Source organism: Euleptes europaea, chromosome 1, assembly GCF_029931775.1.
Source record: "Euleptes europaea isolate rEulEur1 chromosome 1, rEulEur1.hap1, whole genome shotgun sequence".
Taxonomy (NCBI): Eukaryota; Metazoa; Chordata; class Lepidosauria; order Squamata; family Sphaerodactylidae; genus Euleptes; species Euleptes europaea.
The window spans coordinates 34,628,310-34,646,622 of NC_079312.1; the positions used below are offsets into that span (position 1 = coordinate 34,628,310).

At 43.4% G+C, this 18,313-nt stretch overlaps 1 protein-coding gene across 4 annotated transcripts in view; it reads left to right on the top strand.

Annotated features, from left to right (window-relative positions):
• The window catches only part of PTPRG (protein tyrosine phosphatase receptor type G), a 669,402-nt gene that overhangs the window by 339,333 nt on the left and 311,756 nt on the right, over positions 1 to 18,313 (top strand). For all 4 annotated transcript variants that reach the window (XM_056855280.1, XM_056855289.1, XM_056855297.1 and 1 more), the window contains exon 3: positions 17,966 to 18,145. In XM_056855280.1, coding sequence (XP_056711258.1) covers positions 17,966 to 18,145 — 180 coding nt within the window. The remainder of the gene's footprint in view (positions 1 to 17,965; positions 18,146 to 18,313) is intronic.

The window sequence follows — 18,313 nt, forward strand, 5'->3', positions numbered from 1 at the left end:
CTCATTATTGCCTAGGCTTATTTATTTACTTTATCTATGGCTCACCTTTATTAGAACTCCCACACACCCTGGATGGGGCAGTTATTACCAGGCCATCCATTGCTGCTATTTTTCCCCTAAAAGGGGAATGCTTTTCTTGTAAAGTTTGATTGGAAATGGGGCTGCATACTTAACTACCTGCCGGTGAATTTTTCTATGCCAAGTAATGTGTCAGGAGCTAGTGGAGCATGGTAAGTTAATTACTTGTGTGCACAGTGAGAGGGAACAACAAACAGCAAGGCACCAGTGATAGGAAGAATGCGACTTCATTTCAGTCACCAGAGATTGTGTTGTTAATGAATCCACTCAGTCAGCTGGGAATTGGTAATGCAGATAAGGCTAAGTATGGGCTCGGTATTGATATGAAGATTCGTCTCTCAAATAAAACATTTTTTTCTGCCCCCCCCCTCTTTCTTAATACTGAATTTGAGTTTATTGTTTCTTCTAGAGATATCTGATGCGTTTTTTTAAGTGACATACTGAACAATTTAGTCTTTAATAGAAATGCATTATGGTAATGACTAGGGTTGTGTATATCGATATACCCAGACCAAAAATAAACCTGAAATTAGCTGTTTCGGCAATATTCGGGTTTCAGGTACACCGAATACCAAAACCTGGGAATCTTCCTGAAGCCGAATAGACGATTCCTGAAAAAACCGAATAGATAGAGCCTCTCCCTCACTGGATATTTTCAAGCAGAGCCTGGACACCCATTGGTCGGAATGCTGTAGCTTAGATTTCACAAGGGTAGCACTAGATGACCTGTAAGGGCCCTTCCAGGTGTACAGTTCTATATAATGGTCTAATTTCCTGGAGTTATTACAGTCTGCATGTTAGTGGCTAAATCTTTTCAGGAACTGTAGAGGCCCAGCCTTTTATCCCTGTACGTCTTTGATTCTCCATACCAAGCAAGATAACCTCTAGTTTGATCCTTGGAAATGGCAGGAGTGTAGGCCCGATTCTGTGGGCCACAGCTAGGCTTACTGTGATCCAGCTACCCAGGTGTGCCGCAAATCCCAATTCTTGTTGCCCCCATGTTGCAAATGGGCCATCCATTGGATGGAGCTTGGCATATATGACTTTATGTAAAAAGGACAATAGAGTTTGGGTCCCTCTCTGTTGAAGCGTGTGTGTGTTAAATGCCGTCAAGTAGCTTCCGACTAGGGTTGCCAGGTCCCTCTTCACCACCGGTGGGAAGTTTTGGGGGTGGAGCCTGAGGATGATAGGGTTTGGGGAGGGAAGGGACTTCAATGCCATAGGATCCAATGGCCAAAGCGACCATTTTCTCCTGGTGAACTGATCTCTATTGGCTGGAGATCAGTTGTAATAGCAGGAGATCTTCAGTTACTACTTAGAGGTTGACAACCCTACTTCCCACTCTGAAGGAAGGTCATCTTGGAGCTTTGGGTGTTTCTCGTCCCATTGCTTCAGAAGAACCTCAGTCCAAAATAAAGCGCAAGGGCTCCAAGGACTATTTTCCACAGGGAGACTCTCACATAATCAAGGTTCCCTTACCTGAGCACTTTGAGAACTTAATAAGGTCTGAGTGAGATAAGCCCCTCCACAACAAACCGTTCTTGGGAACAGCCAAGAAGCTATACGACATGGCGCCCTATGCCATGGACATGTTAGAGCTGCCTGTGGTAGACGCTCCCGTCACTGCACTCCAGACTTCCGACTTCTTCACGAAGGATGGGGGCAGATTCATTAAGGACATGCTAGACAGAAAATGGATTTCTTGTCAAGGAAGGTTCATGAAGCCTCAGCCCTGGCCATCCAGGCCAACACAACCACTGCCCTCATAGCCAGAGCCACCAACGCCTGGACCAAGAAACTTATCAAGCTTCTCCCTACAGCTGACAAGAGGGTGGCTGAAGGCCTATCCAGACTCTTACAGGCGTCTTCGTTCATGGCGGATGCATCCCTTGATGCACTCCTATTCGCCTCTAGAGCAGTAGCTTCTAACACGGCTATACGCCGAGCTCTCTGGCTCAGACCATGGCAGGTTGATTATAGGTCTAAGGCCATACTGCTTGCACATCCCTTTAAGGGAGGTAAGCTCTTTGGTGAAAGGCTGGACAAGATGTTGGCCAACACCAAGGATAAAAATAAATACATGCTTAAGAACCAGAGGAAGGATTCTAGGCAAAATCATTATCCTCAAACCTTTCGTTCTTCCCACACTCTGTCGAGATTTAGGCAGGATTAGAGACGTCCTTCTTGGCCCTCCCAGCGGGGATCCTTTTGAAGGTTCAACAAATTTGGCCGACCACCACCATCTCAGCCCTTTAAAGTGGACAAGTTCGACAAGTTCCCAAGAGGGAACAAACAGTGACGCCGACATCACCATAGTGGGGGGAAGACTTCAAAGATTCCTTCCATAGTGGAACAGATCCCAGGTGGACGCCTGGGTTCTGCAATCAATCCAATTAGGCTACTTAATAGAATTTCGGACAATTCCATCAAACCGGTTCCTACCCTCCCCACTATATCGAAATCCAGTCAAACACAAAAGAACCTTGAATGCCATCTCACATCTCATAGAGATCGGAGCCATAGAAGTGGTGCCACCACCGGAGCGATTCACCGGAGTCTACTCCGTATTCTTTACGGCCCCAAAGAAAAACGGGGACCGATTCTAGATCTCAAATATGTGAATCGCTTTGTCCAGAAGAAAAGGCTCCGCATGGAGACCCTCAGATCCATCATCGAGGCGCTCAGACCCGGCACACACATGACCTCAATAGACCTTACCGAGGCATACCTACACGTCCCCATCCACACCACACACAGGCGATTCCTTCGGTTCAACTACATGGACTTACACACGCAGTTCAAAGCATTTCCCTTCGGCCTGGCCTCCGTCCCTCGTGTATTCTCCAAGATCCTAGTCACCCTAGTGGCTTCGTTGAGAAGGGAGGGGATTCAATTGCATCCCTACCTCGATGATCTACTGATCTGTGCTCCTTCCATCGCACTTGCCATCAAACATACAGATCGAGTCATCCAGACCCTAGAGAACCATGGCTACCTCATAAACAGAGCAAAGAGTTCACTGAAGTTGATGCAACGTATCCGCCACCTGGGAGCCATCATAGACTCCAATCAGAACAGAGTATTTCTTCCTCAGGACAAGGCGATCAAGTTAGCTACCACAGCCAGAACAGTGGCCAAGGCCCCACAACATTGACTTATGGCCCTCACAAGACTCCTTGGTTTGATGATATCCTGCATCGGCTTGGGGCCCTGGGTGCGGTTCCACTCCAGACCACTTCAAACAGCACTTCGGCCCTTCCAACTTCTGATTTCCCACAAGATCGACAAACATCTCGCTCTCAGCGCAGAAGCCAGGTCCAGCCTGATCTGGTGGACCCATACTACAAATCTGACTTCAGGACAACCTTACCTACACGAAACACCTATACAGGTATTCACCGACTCCAGCCTCGAGGGATGGGGTGCAACAGCTCCAGGGTCATTCGTCCAGGGTTCCTGGACTCCCTCGGAGGCCAAGATGCACATCAATCTTTTGGAACTGTGAGCCATCTGCTTGGCCCTCCTGAAGTTTCAGCACATTCTGCAGAACCACCATGTTTCCATACGTATGGACAACGTGGCCTCCAAGGCCCACATCAACAAACAGGGCGGGTCAAGATCAAAATGGTTAAACAAAGAGGCCTCGATTATCTTGACGTGGGCGGAGAAGCACCTCCTTTCCTTGAGGGCGGAACACATACAAGGCATTCACAACCTCGAGGCAGACTGGTTGAGCCACCAATCAATTCAAGAAGGGGAGTGGTCTCTGGACCCACATGTCTTCCAATCAGTGACAGATCAATTTGGAGTTCCAGACGTCGACCTGTTTGCCTCCGCACAGAACCAGCAAGTTCACTGATTCTTCTCCAGGTTCTTCCACCCGGATGCGGAACAAGTGGACGCCCTCCTGTCGCCATGGCCCCAGGGACTCATGTACGGCTTTCCACCTCTACCGACTCTCCCGAAGGTCATATGAAAGATTCGATCAGAGAGGGTGGAGATCATTCTGATAGCTCCAAATTGGCCCCGCTGGCCGTGGTTCCCAGCTCTGATGGAAATGTCCATCTGTACCCCGTGGCAGTTGCCAGCAACAGCCAACCTTCTGAGGCAGGGTCCGATAAGACATCCAAATCCAGGATGGTTCCAGCTGACCGCGTGGAGGTTGAGAGGACTAGGCTATTAGACCTTGGACTGTCCCAGGACGTGGTAGCTACTATCCTGCAGGCCAGACGTCCATCTACCAAAAGAATATATAATTACACTTGGAAAGCCTATACTAGGTGGTGCAACAGAAAATCTGTCAACCTCACTTCCCCAGACTTAACACAATTCCTAGAAAATAACAGAGACTGTAGAAGTTTGAAGAAAAACATATAGTCTGTCTAAGATAATATGGATCTTGAACTGGCCAAATTCAGGCATCTGTAACAGACTCTCTTTTTGAATGTGTCCTCAAAGGGCCATAGCCAAGTATACTTGGGAAAAGAACCAAAGTTACTGACCTACATTTGTATGGCAGTCATCACTTCATTTCCCCCACCGGTTGCCTCCCTACTATATTTAGAATCCTCTTTACCCACCACTGAAGAGGAGACTCTCAAACAAGCGAATTAAAAGAGAGTGAAGCTGAAGCTCCAGCACGGTGTTAATATCAGCGGCAGGGCCCTGGACTGCAAAACAGCAAAGAGTCAGCTTGTTGGGAAGAACACTTCGATTTACTACCCTGACCTTAAAGGCTCGCTCTGAGTTTGACTTTGGTTTGTCCTTGTAACAAAGGGAGTTTGGAACGCTTGGATATTTTAGACACCAAGCCTTTTGGAATCCAGTAAGTAGCTTGTAAGTGCAATTAACTGATTTTAAAAAATGCCAATACAAAAATCCAGAAGTGGTGATGGTGGTAATACTATTGCTGCTGCTGCTGCTGCTGCTACTGCGACAACATTAACGGTGCAATCCCAATGAGAGTTGCTCCAGTCTAAACCCATTCATTTCAGTGGGCTTAGACTGGAATAACTCTGTTTAGGATTGCACTGTAAATCTGTCAGATTCAGAGTTAGCTTGCATGTAAATGTCTCACCTTCCAAAGGAGTAGGTGGCAAGGCATTCAGACTGCAGGTCATAATCTCTAAACCAGGGGTGTCGAACTCTATTGTTACAAGGGCCGGACATGATATAAATGTCACTTGGTCGGGCTGGGCTATGTATTGCCAGCCCAGATCGAGAGTAGGGGTGGTGGTGGCTCCCTCATCTGGCTCGTGGGCTAGATAAGAGCTCTCAAGGGGCCAGATCCAGCCCACGGGCCTTATGTTTGACACACCTGCTCTAAACTCTACAGTCATTTCATGCTGTGATCTAAGGCCATTTATGGATGGGAGGTTTTGCCTTGGATTTGCCGCTCTCTAGATGCACATTTCCTCCATCCTAATTCTCAAAGCTCTGCATGGGGGCTTATTGTTGAGTTTTAAGAATTTGGATGGGGAAAATGTGCATCTAAAGAGTGGCAAATCCAAGGCAAAACCTCCCATGCATAAATGGCCTAAGATTCTCAGTTTAAGCTGAAGACAAGGGCCAAGTCTTGGATTTAAGAACTTTTGTTTGGTAGTGAAGACCTTCAGATACTTGTTCTAATGCACTGCTTCTGGTTTCCTGCTTGCCCCCTGATTCTTATCCCGGGTCTGTTGTCTTGCCAACATGTACTGTCATGGATAAAAGCTTCTCGGGTCGTACAGCAGTGCCAAACCAAGAGTTGCATCTCTTCTTTCTGTTCTTCTGTGAGGTGGTACATGAAAAGTTGCAAATTTTGCCAATTTATCCTGGAGCGTGGGAAGTGCAACCACAACCCATGCGCCTCTTTTGGCGGGTGCCAGTAATGTGCAGCACTCACCGGGGAATTTTGCACGTTTGTTTGTGTTTGAATCTTTAAAAAGATTGTTTGAACTTTGCCTGAACTCTTCAGTTAATTTTGACATTTAACGGTGTTATCTTGCTGCCTAGCTGTAGGCTCATGGTCTGGTTACAGAGTTTACTTTTCTGATAAGAGGTTGTTTAGACTGGGAGTTAATATCTAGAGGTGATTGGCTGACAAGGATCAGGGCTTAGATTCAAGGTTGTTAAATGGGAGTCGGTTCCTCCCTGGTACGGTTTGTGTACTTTAATATTGTACACAGCTTTGCATTTTTAGAAGATTTGATACATTGCATACATAAATATACATCTGGTGGGTTTCTTTTTGTTTCTTCCACTCACTCACATGTGCATATATGCACATCTCTCGCATATGTTCTTTTTGAGGAGTGTTTTACATTCCACACCAAATACTGCTTTTTCTCTTTGACCCCTCTTGCTAATACTGTATTTTTGTATATTTATGCAAAGTTTGTTTTCTTCCAGTTTTCTGAATAGCTTACGGATTCTGTATGCCATGTCTTTCCTGCTACAAAATGGCTTCAGTTCTTACTGCCCTCTTGAAATCGGTGTGTTGTTCCCAATTGTAAAAAAAAGAGAGTAACCAATCAATCTTTATTATGGCCCACAAGCCATGTATGCAGTAAAACCTTAATGCTATACACCAATCTCTTTTGTATGGGAAATAAGTTTGTACATACATTAGAATTAAAATTGGCATACAGTTTGTACACTAAAATTTATCTCTGCCTGCATTTTTATAGCAATTAAGAGATATTTTACAACTTGAAAAAAGAGGTTACAGGTTTTTGGAGGGTCAAATCCTTCCACAAGATTCAATGGAAAAGACAATAATGCTAGGAAATGTTGAAGGCAGCAGGAAAAAAAGACCCAACATGAGATAGATTGATTCTATAAAGGAAGCCACCGCCCTGAGATTACAAGATCCTGAGCAAGGCCCTGAGCAAGACATTTTGGAGGTGATTTATTCATAGGGTCGCCATAAGTTGAAAGTTACTTGATGGCACTTAACACACATACAAAAACCCTTCTGCCTTCCAAAATCATAGCAGCAAGGTTAATAGCTTCTCTGACTCCCACTACCTTGAAAGTTCAAGGGGGAAACACTTGTTGTTTAAATTTTGTGCTAGGATGCTCAGATTGGGTGGTGGTAGGGTTGTCAGCCTAGCTGGAGATCTCCTTCTATTACAACTGATCTCCAGTTGATAGAGATCAGTTCCCCTGGAGAAAATGGCCTCTTTGGCCATTGGATTCAATGGCACTGAAGTCCCTCCCCAAACCCCGCCCTCCTCAGGCTCCGCCCCAAAAACCTCCCGTTGGTGGCGAAGTGGGACCTGGCAACCCTAGGTGGTGGTAAGGTCATAGGTGCTGAAGACCTTAAGAGAACCCAGAAGGAAGAACAAAAGTTATCACTGTGTTATTTACCTTGCAGGCAGGTCATTATTTTGGTTAATGCTAATTGATTAGGTGTTGCTCGTGAACTGTCTCAGCAGTAACAGCCTTGTTTCGTGTGTGTTACTTGGTTGATCTGACTAAGGACCGGCTGAAGAGGCTGATGCTAACGCAGGCAAGCCCTTTACAACCAGTTGGTCCTTAATTTCCATTTGGAAACACAGAGAGAGAAAGAGAGAGAATGCTTTTCTTGCTTTCTTATGTGGTACGGAACTGCCACAACCACAGGACTTAATAACAGTTCTAGTTATTATGTACTTTATTCATATCCCACAGTTCTCCCCAACAGAGATGCAAAGTAGCATTACAACAGTGTATCCTCACACAATCCCATAAGGTATGTTGGGGTGAGTGTGTGACTGGGTCAAGGTCACAAAACAAGCTTGCGTGGCAGAAGGGGGGATTGAATCTGGGGCCTTTTTATGCAGGGACGTTTTCCCGCGGTAACCCCCGCCACCTACTTCAGGGCTTCCTTTTGTATCCGCCCTTCAGAGGTTGCCTCGCTCTTCCTGTGCATGTTGCCCATGTTTTCCAGATTCTGGCTAAAACAGCATCTGGAAACACAGGCAAAACATCCGGGGAGAGCAAAGCAACCGCAGGGAAACATCCCTGCATAAAAGGCTTGGGTCTCTGAGATCGTAGTGCATCACTCTAACCACTATGTGTGTGTGTGTAAAGTGCCGTCAAGCCCCAGCTGACTTACGGCGACCCCTTTTTGGGGTTTTCATGGCAAGAGACTAACAGAGGTGGTTTGCCAGTGCCTTCCTCTGCATAGCAACCCTGGCATTCCTTGGTGGTCTCCCATCCAAATACTAACCAGGGCTGACCCTGCTTAGCTTCTGAGATCTGACGAGATCAGGATAGCCTGGGCCATCCAGGTCAGGGCCTCTAACCACTATACAACACAGTTTTACTTGGAATTTAACAGCATGCCCACTAGGGGTTGGATCTAGTCAACTTTTTCACGGAGTCTCACCTATTTCCCCTCCCTACTACAGCACCCATCCCACATGGTTTTTGAACATGCCGGTCCATAATTCCCAATATGGCCTTTTTTGGTTGTCACAGGGGACCCCTCCTACCTTTATCACTAGCAGAAAAAAATTGTTGGATCCAAGCCTGCATGTACATTTTTAAAGGGTTTTATTGGTGCAAGTTTCACCTCTTCTTGTTGAGTCCCCATATATTCACTTTTTTGATGTTTTATTAATATTATCAGCAGTATTAATGTCCAGAAAACAGAAGTTTTGAAACTCTTGTGATTTTTCTGGAAGTGAATTTGAGGCTGCAGATTGGAAAATCCCAGGTGTGATACAGTTGAATGGTAACAGAAACATTTTTCATGGCCCAGTTGAGAGACAATATTTCAGAATTGATTTTTACAACAACAGAGTGTCCCTTTCAGGTTTTACCAAATTATCAGTGGATAAAAAATAACGTTCTGTAAGCATAAATTAAAGTACTTCTCTCAGCACTTTGATTTGTATTTACTGCCTGGACAGTTCTGTGTGAGATGGAAAACAAGATTTGGGAAATCTAAGAGTGAAGCAAGTTTTAGGCAAGAATTTGTAGGTGATGGATAGCAGCATAAATTTACTCTCTTATATGTTTAATTGTTGGCAGGTTTAACAGTCCAAAAAGTATGCAAAGAGTAACTTTTCTTCCTGTTTTATAATATTGATTGTGGACCCATCCTTCAGTCAAGTTAATATGTGGTTTGTTCAGACAAGACCAAAGTCGGTTGTCCTTCACTCAATGCATAATCAATTTACGGAATTCCTTGTCAAATAAGGGATTATGCAGATTTGAGGAAGATAGGTCTCTCAATTAGACACGATAGCTGAGCAGAACTTTCATGTACCAAAGCAGTGTATACCTGGAGACAAAAATTAGATATCTGTCGCCTTCATGCTTGGCTTGTGAGTTTCCAGAGTCATTTGGGTAGCAATTGTTGGAAACCTCACTTTGGATCCAGCGGTGTGCAACCAGAAACATAAACAGATTTAGCCCAGTTTGGCTTGCAGAAGATCTTGGCAACACCTAAGCACTTTCCTCCCTATATATTATAGTGCCCAGAAATTGGTTGCACAGAATCTTATGCAGGTGGAATTATGTGTCACAGTGACTTAGCACAAGAGAAGGCCACAGGCTTTTTCATCATCATCATCCTTCCTTTATTGGCATACAAACACAATTCAAAAGGTTACAAAAGAAATGGAAATGTTAAAAGGTGCCCTTTATAATATGGTTAAAAGGCGGTTACATTGAGAAATACAGTTTGTTGATAATGTCATCTAATTAGATGTTTGGCAGGTTTTAAAACAAACTTTAAAAACTGTGCCACCGTCTCCAGTATTTGGGGCGAACGATTGTTCAATAAATAGAGAACGTTAAAAGAATCTGACATTCAGTCTATTTACCATCAGGGGGCGCTTGCTTTTTCTTGCATTTGTGCTAGATCCAACTAGGGTTGCCAGGTCCCCCTTCGCCACCAGCAGGAAGTTTTTGGGGTGGAGCCTGAGGAGGGCGGGGTTTGGAGCAGGGAGGGACTTCAATGCCATAGAGTCCAATTGTAAAGTGGCCATTTTCTCCAGGGGAACTGATCTCTATCGGCTAGAGATCAGTTGTAATGGCAGAAGATCTCCAGCTAGTACCTGGAGGCTGGCAGCCCTAGATCCAACCCACTATGAAGAACTTAGGTGGATCTCGTTTGGAGTCAGCAGTTCATCTCTTATGTTGATTTAATTAATCCAAAAGCTAAGTGCTTTTACTCAGTAGTAAATCCCATTGCTCTCTCAATACACTCTCCTATTTTTCTCTATTAAGTTACTGCCCTCTTTATTAAGAGAAGCAGAGGGGTGGGAAATTACACAGATGCCATTGCAACAGACGGTTAGGGAATGTCTTTTGTGAAATACCAGGTCTGTGTGTTTTCAAAAATGCAGCAGATTATGAGAAATAGAGGGTATAAATTGCTTTAGTCACAGTAAGTTGCTACTAATGTTCGTATTTGATGCAATAACTTATTCCCCTATTCGCTAAGTTCTGCTTATTAATTTTATGGCCGCTGCTGTGCAAGCAGGGTTTTAAATATGTGCATAGAGTTCAGCGATGCACAGGTGCGAGCTATATTTTTCAGCGTGTTATTGTTAACGGTACCCCTTGTGTCAAACATCTTACCCTAGTGCTGTCTGCCCTTTTGCTAGCAATAAATTTGTAGACATTAGTAGTGACCAACGCTGGAAGAATTTACATGGGGCATGGAGGAAGTCGCCATTGTAATAACAATGAGACTTGTATTTCTTTCTTATGCTCCTAAAGGTTAGTTTTCCTTTAGTTCAGACCACATTGGGCTGGTCAGTAAAACACCACAGGTGTTTTCGTAGCATTTTCAAACACGCAATTAAACAGACAATATTTCCCATTGTTTTTGAAAGTCAGATGATGTCTATGTGCCATTAGGTTGCAGAGTGTAATGGGCCTTCTTGATTCTATTTAGCTGGAGAACTGGAACAGCATAATTAAAATGGAAAGTAGCACTGATAGGTTATTAAATGCAACCTTTATTATCTGTGTCTTTGACCATCAGGGCTTCTCCAGGTATAGGGTTTTCTGCTTAGAAGAAGAAGAGTTGGTTGACTTTCTCTACCACTTAAGGGAGACTCAAACGGGCTTACAATCACCTTCCCTTCCTCTCCCCACAACAGACACCCTGTGAGGTAAGTGGGGCTGAGAGCGCTCTAAGAGAACTGTAACTTGCCCAAGGTCACCCAGCTGGTTTCGTGCGTAGGAGTGGGGAAACAAATCCAGTTCACCAGAGTAGCGTCCGCCACTCGTGTGGAGGAGTGGGGAATCAAACCCGGTTCTCCAGATCAGACTCCACCGCTCCAATCCACTGCTCTTAACCACTACACCACACTGGCTCCCTAGAAGTAGATCTCACCTAAGAAGGCCCTTCCCACTATCTAGAATTCTGTCCAAAACTCTAGTTCTCAAAGTGATTTCAGCAGGCTTAGGCTGGAGCCACTTTGCATAGGATTATATAGTGTGTCTCCTGCTTAACAGGAGAAACTGTTAATAGAACTTATTCTCACTTTTGATTGAATATTCAGATAGTTGGATAATTGAAATCCTGGGTAAACTGTCTTGTCAATGCACATATTTGCTAATTTTCTTAACTTTTATCAAAGAGGGAAAAAATCTACCTTCACCCCCTTTTTTTGGTAAAAGGGAGAAAATATTTTCTTTGGTGACGTTTAAAGTTAGAAGTAACATAAGGATAGGTTTACACTTTAAGTTCAGATACTCAGGTTAGTAAACCTCCTAATCATTCACCCAAGACAAGAACCGTAAGAGGTCTATCTACAGACAATTAGGAGGTTTACTAACCTGATATCGGAGATGTGGGCAATATCCCACAAAAATCTTTCAGTAAAGATCAGTGAAGGAAAGACCAACTCATTAAGGAAGTGACGAAACGCACACCAACCTAGGGTGGCGTCGGGTTGGATTTCGGTGTCTTCTGTGTTTTGTTTTGTGCCAGCTCCTCCGCATCGACGTGGACGGGAGCTCCTGCTTGGCTCCCGGTCTGACAGGAAATACGCCCGGTCTTCAGCGCCTCTTCCCAGCAGTAGAACAGGGGGCTTTCCATTTCTTGTGGTTTCGTGAGTAAACTTACTGCGGTAGACTTGCAGTTGCACTCGTGAGCCTTGTATCACATGGAACTTTAAGCCGCATTGGAACGAATATCACAAGGAGGACTAGTAATTGCAAAAGAATCACCTCGAGTTTTGTTTGAGTTGTATAGTATTTCTGTGTGAAGTGAACACAATTTCTGTTCATAATTTGGATGTTATTGACAACATAACTAGTAAAGTGATAGAATAAGTAATTGTATGCTGTATGATTGTTTTGCATATACAAATAGTTTAATAGTGAAGCCTACATGCTGTTTGCTAACTTACTGTATTGATTCAGCATAGGTATATGTATTTTGTTTAAGTACCTGGAGGTTGGCAACCCTAGATATGAACATCTGGATTTTTGAAAACACGCACCAAAAGGGCATTCTTGTGTTTCAATAAGTTTTGTGTAAATTGCACTTGATTATGCTGAATGATTTTTTTTATGGTGTTACAGATCTGGCAAGCGAGAGGCAAATTATCTCAGCGGCCCAGATGGAGCGTCTGCCACTTTATCAAGCAAAATGGTTGGGCAGACCATATTAGCAAAGTTATGTTCCGCTGCGTTCCCATTGTTCTCCCTCTCCTGTCAAGCTAGGAAATGAATGTATCAACTCCTGGATCCCAGACAGAGCCTTAAGGCCTGGGACTCTGCGAATGCACATTCATGCACACAACTCCTGCCAGATCAAATAAGTGAAATTACAGGACTGCGTTATCCTGAGTTGCTCGGCCTGCAGGGCTGTGTGGAACTAGGATCTGGCTACCTCTGGCAACCATTCCACTTCCGGATAGCCTTCAGTTTATTTGTGATCGTGTTGTTTTAGTTGATATTTCCATCTTGGTTCCACAATGCAATAAAGCCATCTCCTAATAAGAGAGACATCCTAATACCAATGCAATGTTTCCCAGGGGATATTCAGGAGGCCAGTTTTTGCAAACCCTCTCATTTGTATAATGTGTTGAACACTACATACTATAGTCCAATTCAATCTGTAACTGACTGTGAACAGTCAATTGAAATAAACCACTACTTTCGGACCAGCCATTTTGGTCCAGTTGGGAACTTTGTGATCCTTTTTTAAAAAATGTTACTACTAATCTTTATTTTATGTCCTAAGGACAAACTCTTCCCGAATCGGCTGCCCCCAGGGTACAGTTGAAGTCAGCATTTAACTGCAGTGGTTGGCATAGAATGATAGGGTTGTTTTGCCAAGCTACTATTATAAGCCATTGAAAACACAACTGAATGAGCTATCCTGGTTTCCCTGACGTCAGCATGAGAGCAGGATAAAATATTATCAGTACACCAGTAGTCTGCAGCGTGAGATTCGTACAAGTGTGCAGGTTAGTGGAGATGTAGACAAACAAATGCTATTTCTGAGAATTCTTGTGCTGGCAAAAATTGTCTGCATTAGAGAGCACGCAAAAAGCAAAAGGTATCTAGTTACTTTGGAAATGACAAGCCGTTGTTGTGTTAAGAAATACACGCAGAGAACAATGTGATACGAAAAACAAACAAACTGGTAATTGGAAAGTTAATGGAAACAAAGAAAATTTAAGTGTCTGGGTGTTAGTGCTACTTTAAAAAATTTATATATTTAATCTATAGATTTTGTGGGGGGGGGTGGACTTGGTTTTTACAAAAAAGCTCTTGGAAGTTTATATTAGCTTTAATTAGATTTAGACAGAATTCATTATTTTTAATGGCTTTTCATTAGTGAGCTGAAGTCATTATTTGGAATATACAGTAGCAAGTAGCAAAACAAGCTGATTTTTGGCTTCTAGTTAAAGACAGTGTATGTATCGAAGACGGTATTGTTAAAGCTACACTTAGAGAAGAATTGTTTTAGCCCAAGGAAAAGAGTCTTAACAATTTGAATTAAAGGTCTAATTCAGTTTTCTCTCTCTCTCCATATGGATGGAAACAGTGTTTTTTAAAAAAAAACCCAAAGGAAAAGAGTTTGAAGTGAACTACAAATAAAAGAATTGATGTATTGGGTTAGACCAATGACCCTACTTTCTGTCTCCAACAGAGGTACATCCACCATTACTGAGGATGCAGTGTCGGTGTATCTAGGGATTCCTCACCTCTAGGTGGTATCTAGGGATTCCCCACCTCCAGGTGGTGTTTCACACTACTGCTGTGAGCAGTGGCGGGAGAAAAATAAAATAAAATAATGGCCTGCGGGCAACAGCATGCTATCACTTCCAGGAAAACCCAGAAATGATGTCACACCTCTCTAGGAATTGGCCAGAAGTCTATGGTAAATCCATAGTCCTCTCTAGGAGTTGCTGACACCTCTGTGCTTTACCATAGTGTTCTGGCCAATTCCTAGAGAGGTGTGACATCACTTTTGGGTTTTCCTAGGAACTAGGCTGTTGGCTGATGGCCACCTCCCTCCCAATCTCCTGATGGTTGCCAGGCCAGGCAACCCCAGTCATTTCTGTTTTTGGGTGTAGACTCAGCTAATCCTAATGCACTGCATCTGAACACGAAGGTTCTAATGTAGGAATTATTGCTAATAGTTATTGATTAATCTCTCCCGTTAAGGATGTTTTGTTTCATCTAACAGTGCTACACTGCAAGTATAGTTGGATCTATGGTATAACACTGAAATAAATTCATCAGTAAGAATTGATGCCTTGGCATTAAGAAAGAGGTTAAATTATTATAGTTAGAGGTCATGTAAAATAAATAATATTGTGCTGTTGTGGTAATAAACCTGAATTTTCCTGTCTGGACAATGATGTGTGGATCCAATCATTAACACTTTGATGTAAGGAACAGCATGGGGTTTATCATGTTGCCCTTGTCTCATCTATGGGATCCTTAGTGGGATTTATTTTTCTGGTACAAAGAAATACCTCAATGGAGTGAGGTAATATTCTTAAAATAAGGCACAATGGAATACAAATGTTTGGCTGTGGTTATCACTGCTGTACGGAAACGTCCTTGGTTCTAAGGTCTTTAGGGTTGCTTGGTGCTGATTTGCAGCTTTCTGTGAGGTGTGATCATATTGTACTCTGGGCAGGGTTTTCACAACAGTGGTACGGATCCAACCCTTGTGTGTATTGTAAGATGCCAGTGTGGCATAGTAATTAAGAGCAGCAGACTCTAATCTGGAGAACCAGGTTTGATTCCCCACTCCTCCATATGCAGCCTGCTGGGCGACCTTGGGCATATCACAGTTCTCTCAGAACTTTCTCAGGTGCCTGTTGTGTGTGTGTGTGGGGGGAGGTGATTGTAAACTGCTTTGAGACTCCTTTCTGTAGAGAAAAGGGTATAAAATTCAACTCTTCTTCTAATCAATGCAGGCTTTCCGAGATGGCACTGATTGGGAGAAACATTTTTAATATACTCCGCCTGTTACTTTTGTATTATTGGGATTATATTTTGACTCTTTTTCCTCTTTTCTAATCCTTTCTGTGCATAACCATTGTCTGTAGTTCAGTGAATACATTTTACAAAATATAATAATGATTTTAAAAGACATCATTAAATAATTCTTTGCAGATCTAATATATGGTACTAGACTCTTTGGCAGATGTGCCTTGGCATTATGAATTACTCTTAGTCTTCCAGTCTTCTGTGGAAACTAGCACAATTCTTTAAGCCGAGTGTTCTTCGAGGTTGCCATGTGATAAAAATGGTATTTGTCAAACATGTGGTGGCTGCGTAATCCCGAATCTTATGTGATTAATCCCACATTAGCTGCTGAAGAAAAAAAACTCAAACAGTCCTCTGTATTTGATGTCAGTTCCTTAAATTTTTTTTACTGCTGAATTATTATTGAATGCCTCCTTTAGTGTCATCTTTTTTTTAATTCAAAAGCATTTATTTTAAAGTAAACTTTAAATAAAGTGTAGACTTTCTTCCTTCTACATTAAAAAAATCAATATGCCAAGGCAAGTGCAAATGCAAATGATATAATTCTCTGTACTTTATAGAACGCTTCATACTGAAGAAATTTATATAGTCTAGAATGGCAATGGTGCTTTGACGTAGAGAATAGGTAATCGATACTTGCAAGCTAGAAAAAGTGTTCTATTTCCTCCACTAATGATATAGGCTTTTTTTCTTTCTGCAAGACAATGATGTCTGGAGCATGAGACACTTAGAAAAAGAATTAATTTGAAATCTGTAGTGGAAGATCAGTTTCAATTAAAACTGCACTTGAATGTTCATAGACAGAAAAGCTAGCAGTTAGCTTCTAAACCTTCTGGTAGTTAGCTGTGAATAAGCGGATTTTATTGGAACTTCCCTCCTTCATTACCAGAGTCATGAAATATATTTTTCTGTTAACTAGTTGTTGTTAGCATGACTCCTATCACTTCACTGAGCAAAGTTTGAAGCTTTCCTCCAATTTAAGTGGCTCTTCCTCCAGTTAGGGTTACCATTTGCCTGCTTCAGGCAGGCAACATCCTGGTTGTTTGGCTCTCCCGCCTGCCCTTGTGTCAGGGCCAGCAGGAAAATTGGGGGTGGGGGGAGAAATGATGATTATTTATTTACAAAATTGGTAATATGTCCGTGTCACTGCCAGGTGGAGACCTGGACGTGATGTCAACGCATCTGGCAATGCTCCAGTGTTTCCCCTGGTATTTGCGGGTAATTCCAGAGCATCGCCTGATACACTGATCTCACGTCAGTGCATCATGAAACATCATTCCTGCCCCTTGCCCCACATCCAAAAGCTCCTGGGGGGTGCCATGTATCCAATGGAAGTGCCACTTCAGTTTCCTCAGGATGGAGAAACTTCCATCATTCTAAGGTGGGATGCATGAAGTTATTATTACTTGTTTTATTCCAAACATTTAGAATGAAATCCCAAATGTTTTTCTTAGACCTTTTATGCAGGGATGTTTCCCCGCGGTTAGCCCCGCCGACCGCTTTGGTGCTTCCTTTTGATTATGCATGCCTTTTCCACCTGTCAGAGGTCACCTCGCTCTCCCCATGCGCTTGGTCCATGTTTTCCAGATGCTGTTTGAACCAGAATCTGGCAAATGCGGGCAAAACGTGTGTGGGTGTGGGGGAGAACGAGGTGACCTCTGACGGGCGGAAAAGGCATGCATAATCAAAAGGGAGCCCCGAAGCAGTCAGCGGGGGTGACCAAAGGGATACGTCCCTGCATAAAAGGTCTTAGGTTTATTTCTTGTAAGATTTTAGTTTATAAAAGACTGCCTAGCTCATATTGTCTGCATAAGATTTTCAGATGGTTTGAATGCTGTCCAAGGTAGTGGTGAAAGCTGGGATTTCTAGAAGTGAAACCCCCAGAAACAAACAGAAGTAAATGAATAGCAAGTTTTATTAATTGTTTCATCCCTGGCCATCCTCCACTATACCACGCTGGCTCTGGAGGTAGACATTTACAGATAATATGATGAATTATGCCAAATGTTGGATATAGGTCAATTGCTGTAAGCCAGGGGTCCCCAGTTGCTCTAAGCCATGGCACCCACTGACACCTTTCCTTGTGCCCACCATGTGTTTTTAGAAAGTGGGTGGGGCCAGGTGGGGCTTTTGGCCAGCAGGGGTTCTGAGTAGCCATTGTAGATTTGATTGGCTATGCAGACTTTAAATAACGTTGCTTTGGCAGCAACTGCTACACAGCACAGCCATTATGGCAGCCATTTTGTGGCTGGCTCCGCCTCCTGTGGCAGCCATTTTGTGGCTGTGCCCACCGTGCTGTGTCAGAATTCCCAAGGTGCCCACAGGCTCAAAAAGTCTGAAGAACCCCTACTCCCAAGCGACGAGTCTCTTTACTCAGGATTACGTGGTTGTTGTTTGGACCGTCACTACAAAGTATTTCCTCCCCTCTTTGAAACAGGTGCATATGGTCCGGAGCACTGGGTTACTTCAAACGTGGACTGTGGGAGAACTCATCAGTCTCCAATAGATATCGTAGATCACCTAGCACGTGTCGGAGAAGAATACCAAGAAATAAAGCTAGATGGTTTCGATAATGAATCTTCTAACAAGACATGGATGAAAAATACTGGGAAAACTGGTAAGGACTACATTACTGCTTCTGATATGCTTGCATGCTTCGTTAACTGCATAGAGTGCTTTTTAATGGTTTCCCTTTAGCTCATTCTCATTCCTGGGTCTCCGTGATCTTTGCTCGACACTCTGACCGTTACACCAGACGGCAGTGCAATATATCGATCGCTTGGAT